At 40.6% G+C, this 19,948-nt stretch overlaps 1 protein-coding gene across 4 annotated transcripts in view; it reads right to left on the bottom strand.

Moving 5' to 3' along the window:
* Positions 1 to 19,948, bottom strand: part of GRIN3A (glutamate ionotropic receptor NMDA type subunit 3A) — a 150,901-nt gene that overhangs the window by 44,280 nt on the left and 86,673 nt on the right. For all 4 annotated transcript variants that reach the window (XM_025888376.2, XM_073876637.1, XM_025888377.2 and 1 more), the window contains 2 exons: positions 5,671 to 5,816; positions 1,639 to 1,754 (listed from right to left, as the gene is read on the bottom strand). In XM_025888376.2, coding sequence (XP_025744161.1) covers positions 1,639 to 1,754; positions 5,671 to 5,816 — 262 coding nt within the window. The remainder of the gene's footprint in view (positions 1 to 1,638; positions 1,755 to 5,670; positions 5,817 to 19,948) is intronic.

Below are 19,948 nucleotides of genomic sequence, written 5' to 3'. Positions count from 1 at the left end.
GAAAACCATGTGGTGTGTGGGGATGATGGGAACTGTAAGACACTAAGTCTCGGGAGCACAGATGGAAATGTAACAGGACACCAGTGGGGAGTTAATTGTGTGGCATCTGGCACTGGGACCTAGCAGAGGCAAACAAGCCATCTCACCACTGTCTTTTGACAAGATAGGGTTGCCCCCTGTAGACAAAGGTGGAGAATGGAGTCCCTCATTCTTATACCTGCTAAAAATGATTCATTGTTAGTAGCTGCTAAGGACAGAAGGGACCTCAATGACCCAGTACATCTAGGACAGAAAAAAAAAATGTAACATCCTTTCCAGATCCCCAGATGCCACAAACAAAATGGGAATTTTTCCACTGTTACATCAAAATGGGGTTATATAATAAATGTCCTTTTGGTTTTCTTGCCTTTTCTTTGTTTTCTTCTTCTTCCTTTTTTTTTTTAGACTTTTCTATCTCAGATTGTAGTTTTAATAGAAGACAACTACCACTAAATCTCTCTCTTCCTGAGTTCTATCCCTGGTTCAGGTGGAGGTCACTTTGCCCGGAGAAAAGATTGATTTCTCTTAGGAGAAGGCTCAAAGAAACAATATCAGCTCTTACATTCTCATTCATCATAAAAACAAAGACTGAAGTAAAAAATTTGCTGATATGTTTAGGGGAGACAAAGACCAGCTGGGGCTGGGAAACTGAAATCAGAATAGTTTTGATACACTAGTTAACATATGGAAAAGCAGAGTTTTCTGGAAATAGGACTTGGGCACCCTCATGGGATTGTTTCAAGTCAAAGTGTTTTCTGACAAGTGAGCATGGCTGTCTTGAGAGCCAGCATGTACTGTCAGAGAAGGGAAGCTGGGAATTGGGAGATGTGAAATTTGCTGGTTCAAACTATCAGCTCCATATATCAACTGTTGTCCAGAATGAAAGGAGCAACTGACAAAGCAATCCTTCTTTGGCCCTGAACTTTGATTGACTGGTTGATCAAGTTGGGAGCAAAAATTTGCTGCCACTGGGGCAGAAAGGCAAACCTGAAGTCCCAAACAAGATTTTGTTTAGGACTCTTAAAGGTTACTAAGGTACAGAAGGAGATTTCTTTTTCTATTGTTTTCCCACCTAGTGGAAAAAACATTTATTTAGAAACCATGAGATTTGGATTCTAATTCCAGTATCATCATTTAATTGTGTGATTATGAAATAATGATGTAATGTCCCTGGGCTTTCTTGTGGATAAAAGGAGTAGATTGGCTTAGATCAACATTGAGGTCCTTCCAGTTGTAGAATGCGATCATTCTAATTTTTGCATCAGATTCATCACAGGAATTAGAAAATACAGATTAAATCAAAATTGGACTCCCCATTTGTTATACTATGCAACATTCTCAGATATCTGAGGCAACATCATCTGGGTAAGAACAATGTTTGTTGTTGTTTTTCAAACAATTGGATAAATAAGTTTTTATGGAGTAGGTGAAAAATAAATTCCTAGCTTCAGCAACTTAATAGCTAAGTGCTTATGAGTTGAAGATGAAAACAAGGGAAGATGAATAGCTTTTTGCTCCGACTCTGGCATTTATGACTTGCTAGGTTGGCAAACTGAGCATATCCTGAGTTAAAGTGAATCAAGAGTGACTGGCTCATACCTTCTATAGCAAATGGCTTCCCCACGGTTAGAAGTTTGCAGTCAGCATCTATTGACACTTCATAATCCAGAAGGGCTTTGTCCATGATGAAGGCGTCTAGTTTCTCTGGATCATTCCTATATTTAAGACCAAGAGAAGAAAAGAGAAAAATGATTCATTAAATAGACAGAAGTTGGACAGCTGGCTTTTGTTTAGGGGATAGAAACCTGGAAAGAAAGGGCAGCCCAAGCTAGGTAGCTGCTGAGTCAGCCTTTTTGACATCTCACTGACCCATGGAGACCAGACCAGGGGAAACAGACACTCTTCTAAGACAGCATGACATCTTTCCAATGAGTTTATCTACCAATTCCTTTTATTACTTCCAAAGCCAACAATAAAGCCAGAGTGACTGAATTGAATGGGAAGGTTCATTTCTCTTACATTGACTGAGTGACTCGTTTGTGCGAGGCACAGTATTGATTGTTCTCCACAGACTGTATCACTCATAATGGCTGTGAGGTGGGTGGTATTGGTATTATCCCATTTTAGCAGATGAGGAAATTGAGGCTTCAAGAGTCAAAGTAACTGGATCCAGGTTACATAGCTAGTAAGTGTTGGAGTCACGTGATCTCATTAATCAATATGTGGAAATTTTTATTTTTCATATTCTTCAGTGATCAGGTATCATTTCATATTTAGGAATACATAGTAAGGAAATACAAATATGAGATCTAGCAGTCCTGGGGAAAAGGGCGTTGAGAGGTCTCTTTAAAGTCCATGGGCTAGCATTCATTACCTGGAGGGGGAAGCACAGGCAATAGATCTTAGTGATCTGCTCTATTAATATATCGCCAGAGATTCATGTTTCACTCCCATCCTAGGAGGTGATTCAGGCATTCATTTAAGGTAGGTGTCCCTGACTTGTTATCAGTGAATCAGATGTGGACTGGGCTCAAGATGCCAACAGATGCCTTGTGCAACCTTCATGTGTTGTCCCCATTTTTTAAATGTAGGCACAGAAACGGTCCAGAGGGAGGTATGTCTCAGCACTGGCAGAGCTCCCAATTACAAAGGGGGCAAGGAAGGGGGCATTTTAAAAGGAACCTTAAAGGTGTATGCGATGACTCTTGTTTTCAGCCACCTCAAATCCTTTTTGGAAAGGTGTAGGACATATAGCCATTTAAGAAAGGCTTTCTGACCTCAGGACTGTCCAAACATCTTGGCAAAGAGAACAACTCTTCTTTGTTCCTTCTAGAATCAGTCATTCCTCTCTCAGAGCAAAAAATGAGTTTATTGGAATTCATAGAGTGGAGTGGCCTTAAACTCAGAATAGAACAAAGCTAGGGCCCATCAAAAATCTAAAAAAGAAAGACACACTTAGACATCTCATCATCAGTCCGAAGGAAGTACATATTTACATGGATGGCTTTGTCTGGGCCATACATGGACACAGAGTAAATAGGCCAACTTCTTTTTTCTTGTTGCCAGTGACCATTGCTTCCTCTTTCTACCCTTCCAACCTATTCAAAATGCATTCCCTTTTCCAGGGGTATTGGATGGAAGTCTTAATGAGATCTGTGTTTAACTTTAACCAAAATAAAAAAACATCTTCCAGCTCCACAGCTGTGGGAAGCTTCAGAAAGGGTTGAGGATGTGAACTGTCTCCTAGGAGCTGATGATGAGGAAGCTTAATGGAATCCTGGCAATAAAATAAAAATCAAGCTGAAAGATGTTTCTCCAATAAAAGTTTTACTGCCACAGTAACAAAATGTACCTTGGGAGCTACACAGCAACTAGTGACCATTTACCAGTACTCCGCAAATATTTGAGGTAGCAATGGCGATAGAAAAAATTGGGGTTCAGTTTTTCTAAGCAATAATTACTGAGGTCCAGTTTCAGTGGTATCCTTAAATAATCACTCCTGATTTTGGATTGCAAAGTGAAGTTAGTTATGACAGGTCTCTCTTGCACAGGAAGGCAAGAAGCAATTAGCTCACAGACTCCCATGGGGCCCTGAATCACTGGTGAGGAAGTGGATGGGTGTGATCCAGGTATAAGCAGCTTCTAGACGAGTTGAATCATCCTTCCAGTTGGCAGGTTCCCCAGTTGTTTCTCCCATTATGGAATCATGCTCTGCCTTTTTGAGAATTCATTTAATCATACATATGCCACAAAATAATACATATGCCACCATAATACATATGCTCGTAAGTGACTCTGGAGATGTGTTCTGCAGTTTAGGGCTCTGGGATGTCAGGGGGATAATATGAGGACTGTGGTTCTTTGGAGTGGTGGCTAAGAGCATAGGCAGTGACTGGGACCAAACATGGAGAGAGAAGACCAAAGACAAGAAGTCAGAGGGCATGAATGGTAAGTTCTGCCTATATTCCAATGTCACCTCCACCAGCGAATCAATTGGAGAGCTTGTTAATATGCAGTCTCCGGGATGGGGCCTGGCAGTCTGCATTTCTCACAAACTCCCAAGTGCTAACGGGAACATGGATCTGCTGGAACATAGACTATTCTTTGAACATCAAAGATCTACTTTTCTGTTATGGTTCCTAGACTGTCCTGCAACAGCAAATGGATTCTAGAGACCTGGTTCTAGTCCTGACTCTGCCATTTGCTGGCTATATTACTGTGGACAAGTTGCTTCTTTAAGGTCTCAGCTTCTTCACTGGTGCCTGCTTTTCTAATGACTCCATCTCTCCAGGCTAGAGTGGGGACAACTCGGAGTATTGGACCCTTCTCAGGTGAAGCCTCCAGAATAAATGAATACCCTGAGTGGAGTGGAATCGGGGACTAACACAGTAGTGGTGCATCTCACTCTTTTCACACTGCCAGAAAAGCTCGGTTTGTCAGCGATTACTATCTAGCGGGGAGCCATTGCCATCCCCCTGACATCTTCTTCTCTCTCTCAGCCATGAATCTGACTGAAGGAGAGAATACAGAAGAGGAGCTGGAAGGCAAAGGAGCACTCAACTCTGTTAGAGAAGGACTCTAACATTTTAATGTTCTTGCAAAACCAAAAGTGCCATTTCATAGTGCAAAAGTAGCATTTCATCCTACATAACTTTGCAAATCTGAGAGCACAAGCCTTCCTCTCTAGACTCTATAAAAGTCCATCAGGAGTATTGTTAGGGTCCTGTCACCAGAGCTCTTCAGAAACATATTAGCTCTTATGTCTCATACAATTATTTATTTGTTTCCCTTCTCCCCTAAAAGAGAATTTGAGGTGGCAAGTCCTTCTGCCCACTGGGAAGATTACTGTGGTTGGCCATAGATATTACCAGTTTCCTGGGGCTGCATGAGTTTAGGGACTGGGGGCTTGGACGTATGTCATTGTCCTGGGACTATCAGGCACAAGGGAGAGGACTGCTCACCCTCACACTGTGGTGTGGTGCTTATCAGGAGCCATTCATTCCCTTCTCCCAGGTGGACTAGATGAGCAGGTCCATAACTGCACCACCCTCCTTTGCACTCAGCTTCGCTGAATTACAGGCTCTGATAATCTGCCATGGCAATGTGATTGCTCTTGATTGCTTCTCATAAATTCTGATGAGAAGGATGCAGGCATGGGAATCATTGCCTTTTATCTTATTTCCTTTCTACAGGAAATCTCTAAGATAAATTCCACTTCCTTGTGGCAAGAGGAGACAGTCCATGGGCTTAGAGATTCACTGTGAAGGAAAGGGCTGCTTTGGAACACTTTATCCTTCAGCCACATTCCCTGAGTGTTTGATCATTTCAGCACCATTGTTTTCTCAAGTGATGTCAAGCCCACATTTACTTCCCCCACCATCTGCTACACTAATGCCCCCACTGGCACTTTGAGCAAAGCTACTGCCAACTGGGGACGATGCAGGTAACAAGTAATCTAGGTCACATAATTAAATGCACACTATTCCATACTGCCTTCTCGCTCACACAGTGTGAGGTATTACTCAACACACAGTGAGTATACTTAGCTGTCATTTTAAAAAACCAACAAATACAGTAGCTAAGACTTCTCTCTCGGTGAGAACTTTCTGGACCCAAGAGGTTGACACTCACTTCAGATACTCCACTCCATCAGGGGTGGCTGGTACATTGTACCTTCTCATATACTCATGCATCTCTGGGAAGCTTTGTCTCACATAATCTTCAGCACTGCTTTCCCGGACAGTTCCAAAGCGGAAGCCTTGAGAGGGATGATGTAGCTATGAGGGAGAAAGAAATGTCTTTAATACAAATTATTCTTAGGATTGTTTTCCAAAAATTACCTCTTCCATCACTCTTTGGAATCAATTAGCGATTTAGAACTTTTCAAACACACAGCGTCATGACCACGTACACAGAAATGTGCAGACATAGACATGCTCTTTCATACCCCAGTTTTCACAGAAGTAATTGTTCCATCTTCAGAAGCATATGTATGGAAACAACAAACAGAAAACATAAAACAGTTTTCTGCTTTATGCTGAGAACTTATCAGAATTCTTTAGACACTGTATAAGTTGGCATGCAGAACCAGCCTCATTATTATAAATTGCATATTGGAGAAAGTAGAAAGATAATAAATTAAAGGTTGTACTTCTCCTTGGTTAGAACTACACAAAGACCAAGTTAAAACCCTGTATCTTGAGACTGAAACACATCTGACCCAAAGTAGTGAATACATCTCTTTTATGTTTATCCATTTTATGCTATATTTTAAGTTTGTTGAATTTATTTTTGGTATAATTATGAAATGATCTCTTTCCTTTAGATAATTGTAACTGTATTTTCCAGTGCTGAGTCATGCTACATATTTGCCCAAATGGAATGGGATATAAGGCACTTAGGAGCCACAGAGGAGAAGGGCACCGGGGTAGACCCACTACTATAGTTCTCCAGGGTATAGGACCTTGCAGTGAGAAGTAGCACAGGTGCTCTGCAGAGCCTTTCTGTCACTAAAGGATAATAAAGATACAGCACATGCAACATTATTATTTGTGAAAGGTGTACAGAAGTGTTAATGTAGCATCTAGACTTAACATTATTTCCAATATAAGAATGAATTGGGATTGGGCCCTGTTATAAAGAGAGTTGAATATCCTGTAGTCAGGAGTATTTTAGAGAGGCTACTTCTCCACAATTGTCACATTAGATTTCCTGCACTTCTTTGTTCTGCTTCATGTTAACAGATTTGATGTCATTGCTTCTGACCTGAAGTCCTGGGACAGGAATCCACGGATGGGCTTTGTGAAGTTTATAAAGCTCCTGAAACTGTAGGCAGCAATTTTATGTAACTATGTTTGTAATTGTCTTCTATGAGGAAAATAGTACAGTTTCATTTTTTAATAATTAGGTTTTCAAGTTGTTCACAACCCCAAAAGGTGAAGAACTTGCTAAATATGGTAACAACTTATATTTAAGATGAATTAGTTTTGTCACATGCTAAAAATCTAACAATATGGCAATAAGTTGATAATAATTAATAAATAAATTACATGGCACATCCTTATAGAATATTATGCAATGTCTAAATCATGTTTTGAAGCATATTTAATAAAACAAGGCAAATGTTCGTATGATAAATGGAGAAAAAGCTTTTGTATGTTGTGATCAAATTAAATATCTATATAGTTACTTTAAATGTTATGATCCCCAACATATATGTCACACACACACACACCCACACACACACACACACACACCCACCCCTTGGAAGAAGATGTATCAAGATATTAACAATGACTGTCCCATTTGTGGTGAAATGACAGTTGTACTTATTTATTTACAGAAACATGTCTCATGTTTATAAATAGAAAAAAGTTTATTTTATGAACAGCAAAGCAAATCCCTCACTAATTTATCCAACATTTATTGAGGGCTTACTTTGTACAACTTTCAAAGTTACTGGGGCCACAAAGGTAAATTCCCTGCAATCATTGCCACATAGGAACTCACTACCTGGTTGTCTATGAAGTATTTTGGAGATCCCACGGTTGAGTAGGTGATTAGGCATACCCTTGTGTTTAATGTAATTGTTCCATACACTGAATAAATTCTAATGTTCTGTGCCAGCAATGAGGCATCAACAATAATAACAATAGCTAACATTTACTGAATATTTATTATGTGCCAGACATGGTATTTAGTGCTTTACATGCATTATCTTGTTTATTCCTCATAATAGCTTCATGAAGAGGACACTGTTATTACTTCCTTTTTAAAGATTAGTGAACTGAAGCTCAGAGAAGTAAAGTAACTGGCATAAGATCACACAGAAGTAGCAGAGACTGAATTAGAACTGAAGTCTATCTGATTCCAAAACTCATGTTATTATCAACCACATCACCCTGCCTTGCAGCTCTTGGAAGCAACTGGAGAGAAGATGTTTATTAGAATAAACTCATTAGTTTTTTAAAATATTCACCTTATGCCTTAGGCCCCCCTTAGCATTCTCACAGTAGCAAATTTCAGCCCACACAAATCTAACAGCATTCTGTCTGCCCAACACCTACTCATTTTTTTTTTTAAAGATTTTATTTATTTATTTGACAGAGAGAGACACAGCAAGAGAGGGAAGTGGGAGAGGGAGAAGGGGGAGTGGGAGAGGGAGAAGCAGCCTTCCCGCCGAGCAGGGAGCCCAATGCGGGGCTCGATCCCAGGACCCTGGGATCATGACCTGAGCCGAAGGCAGACGTTTAATGACTGAGCCACCCAGGCGCCCCAACACCTACTCATCTTTTAAGGCCAAGATCAAGACTTGGTCTTTGAAATCTCTGGTCTTATCTCGCTTCACTCTCCTATCTTGAATTAAAAAAAAAACCAGTTTACTGCTTATTTATTGTGCTGGTACAGTACCTTGCATGTACATAATATGTCGTCTAGCTATTGATGTAACCATATTTCACACTTTTCATGCATTACCTCTTTGATCCTCCCAAGAAACTTAGGAGGTATTTCTATTATCTTCCTTTTATAGATGAAGAAACTAAAGATCAGAAAGTTTGTCATCTGCCCAAAGTTATAGAGCTAGTAAATGGTGGACCTGGGATCTGAACCCAGGCAGTCTGATGGAAAATAGTGAATTTTTGAACACTGTGGACATCACTTGTGATACTATGTCATACTGACTCTTGGTATGGTCATTATAAAACTTGCTACTTATGTGTCTGGCAGTGAGCTAAGGGCCTTAAATGTTTTTAATTCTCACAATAATCCTGCAAGATAGATATTTTCATGTTTTACAGAGTAAGATGCTGAGGTTTGGGCAGTTAAAGTGACAAATTCTCACAGTTAGTAATTAGCAAGACTCAAGCCCATGTTCTTTTCCCTAACATGCAGACTGAATTATTTATTTGCATATCACAGAGACATATATGACTCTTGGCACCTGCCAGGTGTGCTATATGTGTTTGCCAAATTAACTCATTTTACCACTTGTCTTATTCTCTCTCCACCCACCTGACTTCTCTCAGTTCATTCAGCACTCCCCTAACTTGCTGTCTGTGCGGCACCCTCCTTCCATAAGCCTTCACAGTACACATAATTTTCTTTGCTAGAACCTATCATAGTTGCACTTGTTAAATTTTTTTTTTTAAGAGAGAGAGAGAGAGCGCTTGTATGAGTTGGGCAGGAGGGGCAGAGGGAGAGGGAGAGAGAGAGCCTCAAGCAGGCTCCATGCCCAGTACAGAGCCTGATGCGGGGCTCGATCTCATGACCCTGAGAGATCATGACCTGAGCCACAACCACGAGTCAGATGCACTTAACTGACTGAGCCACACAGGTGCCCCTGCACTTCTTAAATTTAATTGTGTAACAGCTTAATGTCTAGACTTTCAGCTTCTTCACTGGACTGGAAGCTGTGTGTGATGAACATGTGATGAACGACTGTATTCCAATGCCTTTTATCATGTAGTTGTTCAATTAAAATGCTTTACAAATGACCGATAACTATTCTTTGAACCCAGAGGGAAGTGAGGGCTTTGTCATCCCACTTAGCACAAAAGGAGCCAACAATTTAGCTTACAGCTCCGGCTTTTGAAATGAACCCTCCTTTTAGGGTATAGGGATCTTAGACCGGTAATTAAAATACTTTTGTCTTATATATGAAAAGAACCCCTTTTAGAAGTCCATTTCCTCAGGGCACCTGGGGGGGCTCAGTCCGTTGAGTGGCCAGCTCTTGATTTCAGCTCAGGTCATGACCTCAGGGTCCTGGGATTGAGCCCCGCATCAGGCTCAGCAGGGAGCCTGCTTGAGGATCCTCTCTCTCTCTCCCCCTGCCCCTCCCCTCGCTCATGCTCTCTCTCTCTCAAATAAATAAATAAATCTTAAAAAAAAAAAAGAAGCCCATTTTCTCACATTATTCTGGGACAATACTTTTTTGGCCCTTGAACTATTTCTAGGCAAACCCTGACCCTCCTTTCTCTGCTGAGTGCATTAGTACTTCATTCCTTCCCATGTCATGGGATGGAGTCATGAACCAGCAGATCCAGGCTCATATTCCAGTGGAGAACTAGCCCTTTGTATTTCTTCTTTTCCATGCCTTTCAGTTTGCCTTTTGCTCATGGGCAAGGCTCTGATGCCTGTGAAGGGAACAGTTTTGAGGTTTTGAGAAGGGAAATTTCCTTCAACACTAACACAAATAACCAAACTCCAATGGGAAGAAGTATTTTTTTAGCCTGGACAGAGACCCCACTTTACCTTGGAGATGTTTTACAAACACTGCCAACCTCTTTGGTCCAAGTCACCATCATTTCTGCCCTCTGCATACTTCTTCTCTTCCCCTCTAGTCCAGTCAGAGTAATCTTGGAGCCCAAAGCTAATCATTCATTCATTTGCTTAACACCTATCAGTGGCTCCCCATTGGCCTTGGGATAAATGTGGCCCCCTCGTGGGAACTCCATGATTCAGCATGACCTTGCTCTGCTTTCTTCTGTCCAGCTTCATCTCCCCACTCTCCTCCTGGTCCTCCAAGCTTTAGCCGTTCTCTCAGTTCTTCCAACATATACTTTTTGCTTGACCAGAGCTCTTGCCCATAGTCTTCACTCTGCCTGGGAGCTCTTTCTCCTCAACCCCACCTTTCTTTTGTGTAGCTAACTCTTAAATACTGCTTTACCAGAGAAGCTTTCACTGACCCCTAGACTAGATTAGGCCACCTGACACACTCTCCCATTATGCCCTGCCATAGTATTGATAAAACTTGGAATTATTTGTGCAATGTCTGCTTTTCCTATTAGCTTGTAAGTTCCCATGAGGGCAGGGCCCATTCCTATCTCATCTGAGTACTCATTAAGTCATCAACAAACATTAGCTACTATTACTATCATCATCATCATGCAACAAACACAGTGCTTGGCACACAGTTGTTGCCTGATAAATACTGGTGTAATAAGTCATCATTATTAACATAAAATTTCCTTAGGTTAGACACGTTATAAACTTGATACTTTTGTCACACTTCATGTTGTCTTTCTTTCCTCTTAAAAATTAGTTTTTTCCCTTGAATTCTTATCTTAATTCTTTCGAAGCAATATATTCTTTTTTTATCTCTGTGTGTGAGATTCTAATAGAAAAAAATAATGGGCTACTCAGGCAGTCACAGAATAATGGAATCAGAAAAGGGATCTATGAAGCAATTGATGCAACCCGATGGGCCAGCATAGTCCATCCTGTGTGTCCGCGTGGTGTGTAATTTGAACAGCCAGGGATGTCAGGAAGCCTGCATCAAGGAGGGACGATAAAAGTTTACAAAGAGCTAAAGCAGTTGTGCCGCATTACAGCCATCACCAGGAAGTCCCAGAGACAGAAAAATTTCTTTAAAGTTTCAGCTAACCATTTCATCAGCTCTTCTAGTTCTGTTTATATTTGTTTCCACCTCTTCAGGTCTTGGGGAAATATCTAAGGTTAAACCATCTATTTGTATGTGAACTGTTCAGTATTAATGGAATACTGAACTCTACCCGGAGCACCTGCATGGAGAATAATCAGATACGCATTCTGCAGAAAGCAGAGAAGTGGCTCAAAACAAAATGGAAGCAAACCCTAGGAATGATCAAGGGGCTATGTCCAAGGAGATATGATGCTTTAGATTAAAAAAAAAACACCAGTCTAAATGCTGGGTATTTTCATTTAAGGTCCATATTTGTATTTATCTGAGATTGTACTTTAATAAATGGAATGTAATGTTTAATATTCTTTGGAATTGGGTGGACAGGGCCATTCTTAACCTGCCCAGTGGAATAGGATATACTAGCTATTGAGACCATAGATCCTCCCCATGCCATTATTTTATCCACTTAAAACCTGTGGACTCAATAATATGGAATGGTCTCAGAGTTCTGAAGGGCTTTAAAAGTCATCTACTATTATCATCCACTGATTTCTGAATCCTTTATGGCAAAGCTAAACCTACAACCTGGCATTTAAGATGTAGATTCTGATTCATTAGGTATAGGTTGGAGCCTGAGAGTCTGCATTTTTGACAAGCTCCCAGGTGATGCGACACTTGGTTCACGCTACTCAGACTTTGAGTAGCAAGGCTTATTTATAACACCACTATTAAGTGCCTGTTACATCTCTGCTTGAATGTCTTCAGAGAAAAGGAAGTTACTCCTCTTAAAGCCTATCTTCTGTATAGGAAGGATGACTCCATGTCCCACCTAGTCAATCTACCCATTTAAATATATAATAATAATGAAATAACAGTGAATATTTTTGTATATTTACTATATGTTAATACATTTAAATCTAATGAGATTGTTACTTTTATTATTTATTATTATATATGAAGGGTTAAGATTCAGGGAGATTCAGCACATTGTATAAGACCAGCAGAAAGTGATGAATGAAGATTTGAATCCGACTCTGTATGACTTGAAGCCCTTACCCTATCTGGCACTACATTCTGCCTTTACAGACTTATGTTACTGTCCAAATTTTAGCTTTAACTAATGCAAACCTGTCTGTGCTACAATTTAAAAAACTATTTTGGTTCTTAGAGGTGTGGCCATATAATTTATATTGCGAACTGGGGCACTTCTCCCAAACGGGTCACTGTTGATTATTACAGAGGCAACAGGCACGTTAAGACTATTCCCAGCAAACAGTGATGTGTGTTCACTGAGTTATTACTCACGCTCGGAACACTGAATACAGAATATGTATTCAGAAAATGAGGCTGGAAACAATGTTCCTGAGCCTCGCTCAGTCTTTCTCTAATGTGAATTACTGAATACATTTTATGTTGTAATTCGTGTGTGTGTTATTCCTATTTTCTTCTACAAAAGCTAGGCTCTCTGTTTACATTTGAGCATTTTACTTCCTCTCTTTTCATTTTTAGTCTGAAGCCCTCTATGTTAGGCAGCTCATCTCTAGTCAACAACATTCTTTGACATCATGTTTGATTTATATGAGCTTTAGTCCAGGTGCTTCCGACAACCTGAGTCATTGCCTCAAAACCCTTATATAGACTAGAGGTTAGCAAACTAGGCCACATGGGCCAATTCCAGCCTGCCACTTGCTTTTGTAAATCAAGGTTTATTGGAACACAGCCATGCCCATTGATTTACATATTGTCTACAGCTGCTCTTGTCCTACATCAGTAGAGCTGAGTAGGTGTGAAAGAAACTATATGGTTTCACAAAGTCTAAAATATTCCTATCTGGCCAACACAGAAAATGTCTGCCAGCCCGTGGTATAGAGAATATTGACCTAACTATTTCATTGATTTCTGTATTTGAAATTTTACTCTCCATTCTAAAAACCCATCCATTGCTTATGGGATGCCACCTTCGCAGGTGAATGGACAGAGGTAGGTCTGATAAATCCCAGCAGGCTTCCTGGCACTGCACAGATTTTGGCTTTAGAATGACCCCACGTCTCCTGTCTAGCTGCGTGGAGTATCCGTATCCCAACAGGGGGTCCTGACTTCGACAGTCTTTTGTTCCTTTTTAGGGTCAGTAATAGAAAAACTCTGATCACAAAATTTCAAATCAAAGCATTAGTATGGGGCTTGGACTAATTTGGAATTAAATTTTAAATCCAAGGGCAGGTGCCACCAGAGCAGTCGCCACAGACCTGAAGTTAGAACTGGCGAGGGACACATCCACTCACTCTAGCTGTTTTTCCCTTTGTCTCATTCTCTTCTTTGCCTCTTTCCTCCTTTCCTCATCCTTTAGATGCAGCCTTTGTGTATCTGTCATCTCATCAAAGCTGGAGTTATTTATGATTCCTATAGTATTTCTTTCATTATTTTAATAATGGTAATAGCTAACCCTTACTGGATGTTTCCTTCATTTTAGGCACTGTGCAAAGACCTTACATTCATCACCTCATTTAATCCTTACAGCATCCTTTTTGGGTACGTATAATCATTATCCCCATTTTAAAGATGGGGGAACTGAAGCTTAAAGTGGTTTAGCAACTTGCCCAAGGCCATACAACCAGAAAATGGCAGACCCAGCAACTGAATCCGGAGAACTTATACCATTAATCTCTAGTTTATACTGCCTTCAGGAAAGATTCTCCTTCTCTGAAAAAACTATAGATACGATAGGCATTCCTCAAGACTAATGGTCAATTTAACGCAAACAAGTGCCAGCCTAAAGAAATAAGACAGAGAGCTGATACCCTCCGGGTTTTTGAACAAGGTATTTAGCACAGTTATAGCAAGAGCGGAAAAACAGCAACATTTGAACTGTGCCGTTTACAAAACTCATTCATGCATATTACTCCATTCACAAGGCACAGGCAGTCTGATGGTTTCTGTGTTCTATTTATAAAAGGTAAAAAACAAGCTAGATGGATTGGCCAAGCTCGCAAAAACAAGCACATTCATCCTGCATCCCCGGGGGGTGGGGGTAAAATGCTTGTGCTCCATATCTAGCAGTCTTGGGTTGGCTGTGGGAGGACTGAACCCTGCTCCTTCCTCCCCTACCAGCATTCCCACATCTTCACGCACGTCTCTGCTGCCACACTGGCCATCTGAATGCTTTTTCCCCTTACTCTATGTAAGCTACTGGTGGGGTCTAGGGACTGAACTTGAAAAGAGCTGCCAAAGTTGGGGAAGCTATAAAAATATGGAGTCTAGGCTGGACGATATGCTACAGATCATTTATTTTTATAGGTAATAATACAGGTAGCTTCCATTTGTTAAGGCTCTCTGTATATCAAGCATTGTGTTTGAATCTAAACATTCCCCTGTAGTACTTCCTGATCAATACTGTAAAGAGATTTAGGTCCAGAATGAGAAGAGTGAAGAAAGGACTTGCTCCAGGTCCCACAAATAAGGCAAAGGTGACCTTGAAAAACCCTAAATCAGGCTCAAATATAATCCTGTCGAGTGACTAATCCCCTCCCCAAATGAATATGGCTGATAAAAATATTTCTTCTTTTTAGTATGCTATGTTCAACAACACTTCCCCATCTACGATTTATGAAACTGTAAGTTCATAAGTTCCAGTCTTTTTTTTTTTTAAGATTTTATTTTTAAGTAATCTCTACACCCAACGTGGGGCTCGAACTCACAACCCTGAGATCAAGACTCACATGCTCCACCAACTGAGCCAGCCAGGCGCCCCTGGAAGTTTCTGGTCTTTATTTCCTTCTTTAAACAATTAAATTTGTTCAGCAACATGCATTAAATGGCATTGCAGTACTGATTTCCTAAGCCTCTGGAAGTCCATGGTGTATTTCTGTGTCAGGTATAGTAATACAAGGGGAGAGCCCATTATGGGTTTTTCTTGTTGTTGTTTTGTTTTTTCCTATTATCATGGTTTTTATAGTATCTAGCCTTTAGACACTAGAGAGACCAAACCAAACAATTATAGGATTTCTACAGGGGAATTTGTAGCTATTCTACTACAAGTGTTCTACCTATGTCTTTATTTCCTGCTCTCTTTCTCTCATGGAAGTCTCTTTGGCTTCTTCTCTGGCCCTAGTCTCACTGTCTTATTCTATTCATCTGGACTGCCTCTCCTATTCAATTCACTGAGACCCTTCCAACTGTCTTATTCAAAATCCCCCCTGCCTTTTTTTAAAGATTCCATTTATGTATTTGAGAGAGAGAGAGTACAAGCAGGGGGAGGGGCAGAGGGAGAGGGAGAAACAGACTCCCCGCCGAGCAGAGAGCCCGATGTGGGGCTTGATCCCAGGACCCTGAATCATGAACTGAGCCGAAGGCAGACGCTTAACCGACTGAGCCACCCAGGCGCCCCTTCAAAATCCCCTTCGAATCCCATTTTATGTTCAGTGATCTTGTGGAGCAAAGTCCACTTCTCCCTTATATGTCAGACGAATTATTTCACTACTCATGCTACCCACACTACTGGTATTTCCAAATGAAGAACCATGGAATAATCATAATCACAACGGTGGTGGTGGTCATGATGATGATGGAGCTCACCATCTGCCACACACTGTTCAAATGCTTTAGACATCTCAACTTTCTAAATCCTTACACCAAGCCTATGAGGCTGATTCTCTTATTTTGTCCATTTTATAGATGAGAATCCTGAGGCACAGAGCAACTAACTTGTCTAAGGGGGAACCCATAAATGACAGAACTGGGCAGTCTGTGTGCCTCTCTCAACCACTAGAGTTTTACCGGCTATTCCCTTAACTGCTGTGACCCATTATCTGCAAAATGGTTACTTGAAAGAGTTCAGCCATTGTACATGGACCCAAGAGCTGATTCCAGGAGCTTAATTAGCTCTTAACAATCTCTTAAAACCCATAGCTGTCATTTATTGTGCTGATTATATATATGGGCCCCCCCCATTCATCATCTCATTTCAGCCTTCCTATACCCCTATGAGGTAGGTTCTGTTAATAACCCCAGTTCATTGGCGGGGAAATGAAGCTCAGAGACATGAAATAACTTTCCCAGGCTCTTCAGCCCATGCTACTGGGAGTCTGTTGTTATACATACTTATCAGCTGACTCTAGAACCCAGCTACATGTAAGATATTGTCTAAATGGGATTTTCAAAGGTAATTCTGATCATTATGCCATGGTCTAGAACCATAATTCCTCCAAAGATGTGAATCCATTGTAAGTGGCAGAATTGGGGCATGAACCAGGTCAGCTGAGGTCAGAAGCAACACCTTTTACGGAAAAGAGGAGGATTCCTTTAAGCCCATGGCATCAGAATAACCCTGGCTTTTTGTTTCTATAATTGACTGGCTACCCAGCCAAACTTCAAGGTCTAAAATGACCTGTGGACTGTGGAACTCCAACTTCTCACTTGAGTCATTGCCCATCACCAGCAGTACTGTACCCTGCAGACTGAGCAGGCAGTGAGGTCCTCACTGAACCTAGAGTCAGCAATTCTGGGCTGATTAAATGCAAATGAATGAAAACCGCTATAAATTTACCTCCAGTCTAGTGATGTAAACTTTTTGGCACAACTCCACCCAAATTTTTGTGGCACAGGAACTTGTTTTAATGCCAGTTTTTACTTAATTATATAACCCAGAAGAATTAAATATTAAAGCATGTCCAATTTGGTCTTCATTCAGGGTGGGGTTGGGTGTAAAAGTACCATAGGAGGTTTAGCCTAAAAGTCAGTAATCCCACAGCATGGGCCCCAGGAAACCAGCCTCTTCGAGAAGCTGCTAAAGCAAAACATCAAACAAATAAAAAGACAAGCTACTGAATAACAGTAAGAAAAGAAATCCTTTCCTTCTGCTTTATTTTTCTCCTAGGCCAGCCCTTGGGGGTGACTTGGGCTGTATCCAATAATTTTATTTGCCATGGCTGAATAGGCAATTTGTCTTTGCTCTGGAGCTCGGGGAATCAGTGATTGAGTCCTTACGGTGGCGGCGGGGCTCTCAAAGATTTAAGCATTGATTCTGAATCAATGTATCCAAGAGAAGATGCCGCTCCTTCCACCAGGGCATCTTGCCTGTACCAACGCTCCCAGTTTTCCCACTTGAGACCAGCTCCCAGTTTATGACTGAGCCGGTGTTTGCTTATCTTTCGCTTCTGTTCAGCACATTTGCTCCCGTTAAATGAATCGCAAAAGCAGCCCAACCAGAGTAGCATTTTGCTTTGTGAGCTAAGCATCAGAGGGTGGCAGTCAGCTGAGTTAAAAACGCATTTTCGTTCTCCTTCTTCGGCACACTGGAGAGAATTTTCATGTAGCAGTTAAAAAAAAGAAAAAAACCATGCAATGATTCATAAAGTTTGCAGTTGAGAAAAATGAGGATCAGCAAGATTAAGCAATTTGGCCACGATTATAAACCGCTAAGTGGAGCTACGTCGTGCACACATTGAACAGACGAACTTGTCCGCTGCCGCTGCCACAACCTGAATGTGAGTTCTGACCCCACTCGCTTGAGTCATCCTCACAGCAAACCGGCAGAAACTGGCTTGGTGCAAACTAGAAGAATAGATCCATGAACTGTCTCTAGTGATTCGATGGTAGAAGTAAATGCTTAGTAAGTGTTTGATGAATGAATATGCCCATAGCGTAGAGGAGGAAAAAAACAAAAGCTGACTCAGAACTTGCAAAATTCATGATGTTAATCTATACCGAGTTTAAAAAGCATATGTTCCAAAACAGGTTAAATGTATTTCATCAGTTTAAAAAAGTAATTTGTAAGTGGACGCTATTTGTTTTAAAATCATCATCTGGTACATCAGTATACATTAAAAATAATAAACTATTTTTGACTAAAAATATTGATTTAAAAAATCTGTTTAGGGGTGCCTGGGTGGCTCAGTCATTACGCATCTGCCTTCGGCTCAGGTCATGATCCCAGGGGTCTGGGATCGAGCCCTGCATTGGGCTCCCTGCTCTGCAGGAAGCCTGCTTCTCCCTCTCCCACTCCCCCTGCTTGTGTTCCCTCTCTCGCTGTGTCTCTGTCAAATAAACAGATCTTTAAAAAAAATAAAAAAATAAAAAATCTGTTTACTTATTAAACCCCGAATTAATACTTCCTCTTTTCAAAAAATTTTTTGGGTTCATATTCTGACTGGTAATATTCAGATAAGCGGGCTCATTTGCAAATGAACCATTTCTTCCCAGAATTACAGCATGCTAGACCTAAGGTGATATTAGAACCATTTAATTAATAATCCTTAATTTGCAGATGAAGAAACTAGAGTTGACCAAGGTTAAATGAATAATCCAAGACCACAGACTTCACTATGGCAAAGTTGAGAGAAGAACCTAGTTTCCTAGACTCTTGAGAATATGTAAGTCATGCAAACTAAAAGAATGTTCGGTGAACACACAGATACATAAGAATGAAAAGGGAACAGAAACAACCCTGAATATCTGGATTAATGTTTAAACTATTGAAAAGGTAATTACAGAAAAACTTAACTAGTTTCACTTTATAAAAAAAAATTTCCAAAACATAATCATTTATTTAATGCTATAAGTAATACATGAATCTATTCTCACTGTAAAATGCAAACAGAAGTTTCATGGCATAAACCATTATAGTATCTCTTTTTCCTCCCTGATTCTATTGCCTCCTCTAGAAGTAGCTGTTGCTGATATTGTAGTGGTTATCATGAATATTCTTGTGTTTACCTTGAGCTCGAAGGGGCTGAATTTGGTATTTAGAGGTCTTTTTTTGATTACAGCCTAGAAAATGTACTAGCCTTGTTGGAGCTGATCGTTTTGTTTAAGGAACATGAAATAGAAGTTTAAGTTTAAATGTGTAGTTCGCTGGAGTATACAGAGACACACTGATCTCTTCGATTTCCATAGTAACTTTCTTTGTTATTTCTCTATTTATTCTCAGCTAAAGAACTTCAAAAACACCTTCTATACATATCCTCCCCAAAACCCTGGGATGTCAAGAGGGAGGAACTGCTGTGTTCTTCATTTACTGAATAGGAAACTAAACTCTAGAGACATTAAGTGTGCACAGTCTATTCATTGTATTCATGGCTCCGAGTCTTCCCTTTGCCATGTCACTACGAGTGCCCTCCTTTGACTCTGGTTCTGGCCAGGTGACTTACTTTGGTCACTGGAATATTAGCAGAAATGATGCAAGCACAGTCTTGGGAAAATGCTGGTATCTTTCTGCTTTGTGCTATAGCCCTCTGCTTTCACCATGAGAAGGACATACCTAGATTAGTCTGCTAGAGGATGAGATATGTGGAACAGAGCCAAGTAAGCTTACCAAGTATTGAAGCAACCCCAGATCAGTCAACAGACAGCTAACCCCTAAATATGTAAATGAGCCCAGATGCGGTCTGCTGAACCTCGCTATTTTGAGAGCTACGTAAATACTTTCTGTTGTATGCCACTGGGATGCTGTGTGGTTTGTTATATGGTATTATTGTAGTAAGAGGTAACTGACAGAGTGGTAACAATTATAAATGAAGATCCAGAAATTTAACT

This window comes from Callorhinus ursinus, unplaced genomic scaffold, assembly GCF_003265705.2.
Source record: "Callorhinus ursinus isolate GAN/ISIS: 27379988/994484 unplaced genomic scaffold, GSC_fseal_2.0 scaffold24, whole genome shotgun sequence".
Classification (NCBI taxonomy): domain Eukaryota; kingdom Metazoa; phylum Chordata; class Mammalia; order Carnivora; family Otariidae; genus Callorhinus; species Callorhinus ursinus.
The sequence above is the reverse complement of the archived record's forward strand: the minus strand, read 5'-3'. Positions and strand labels throughout refer to the sequence as shown.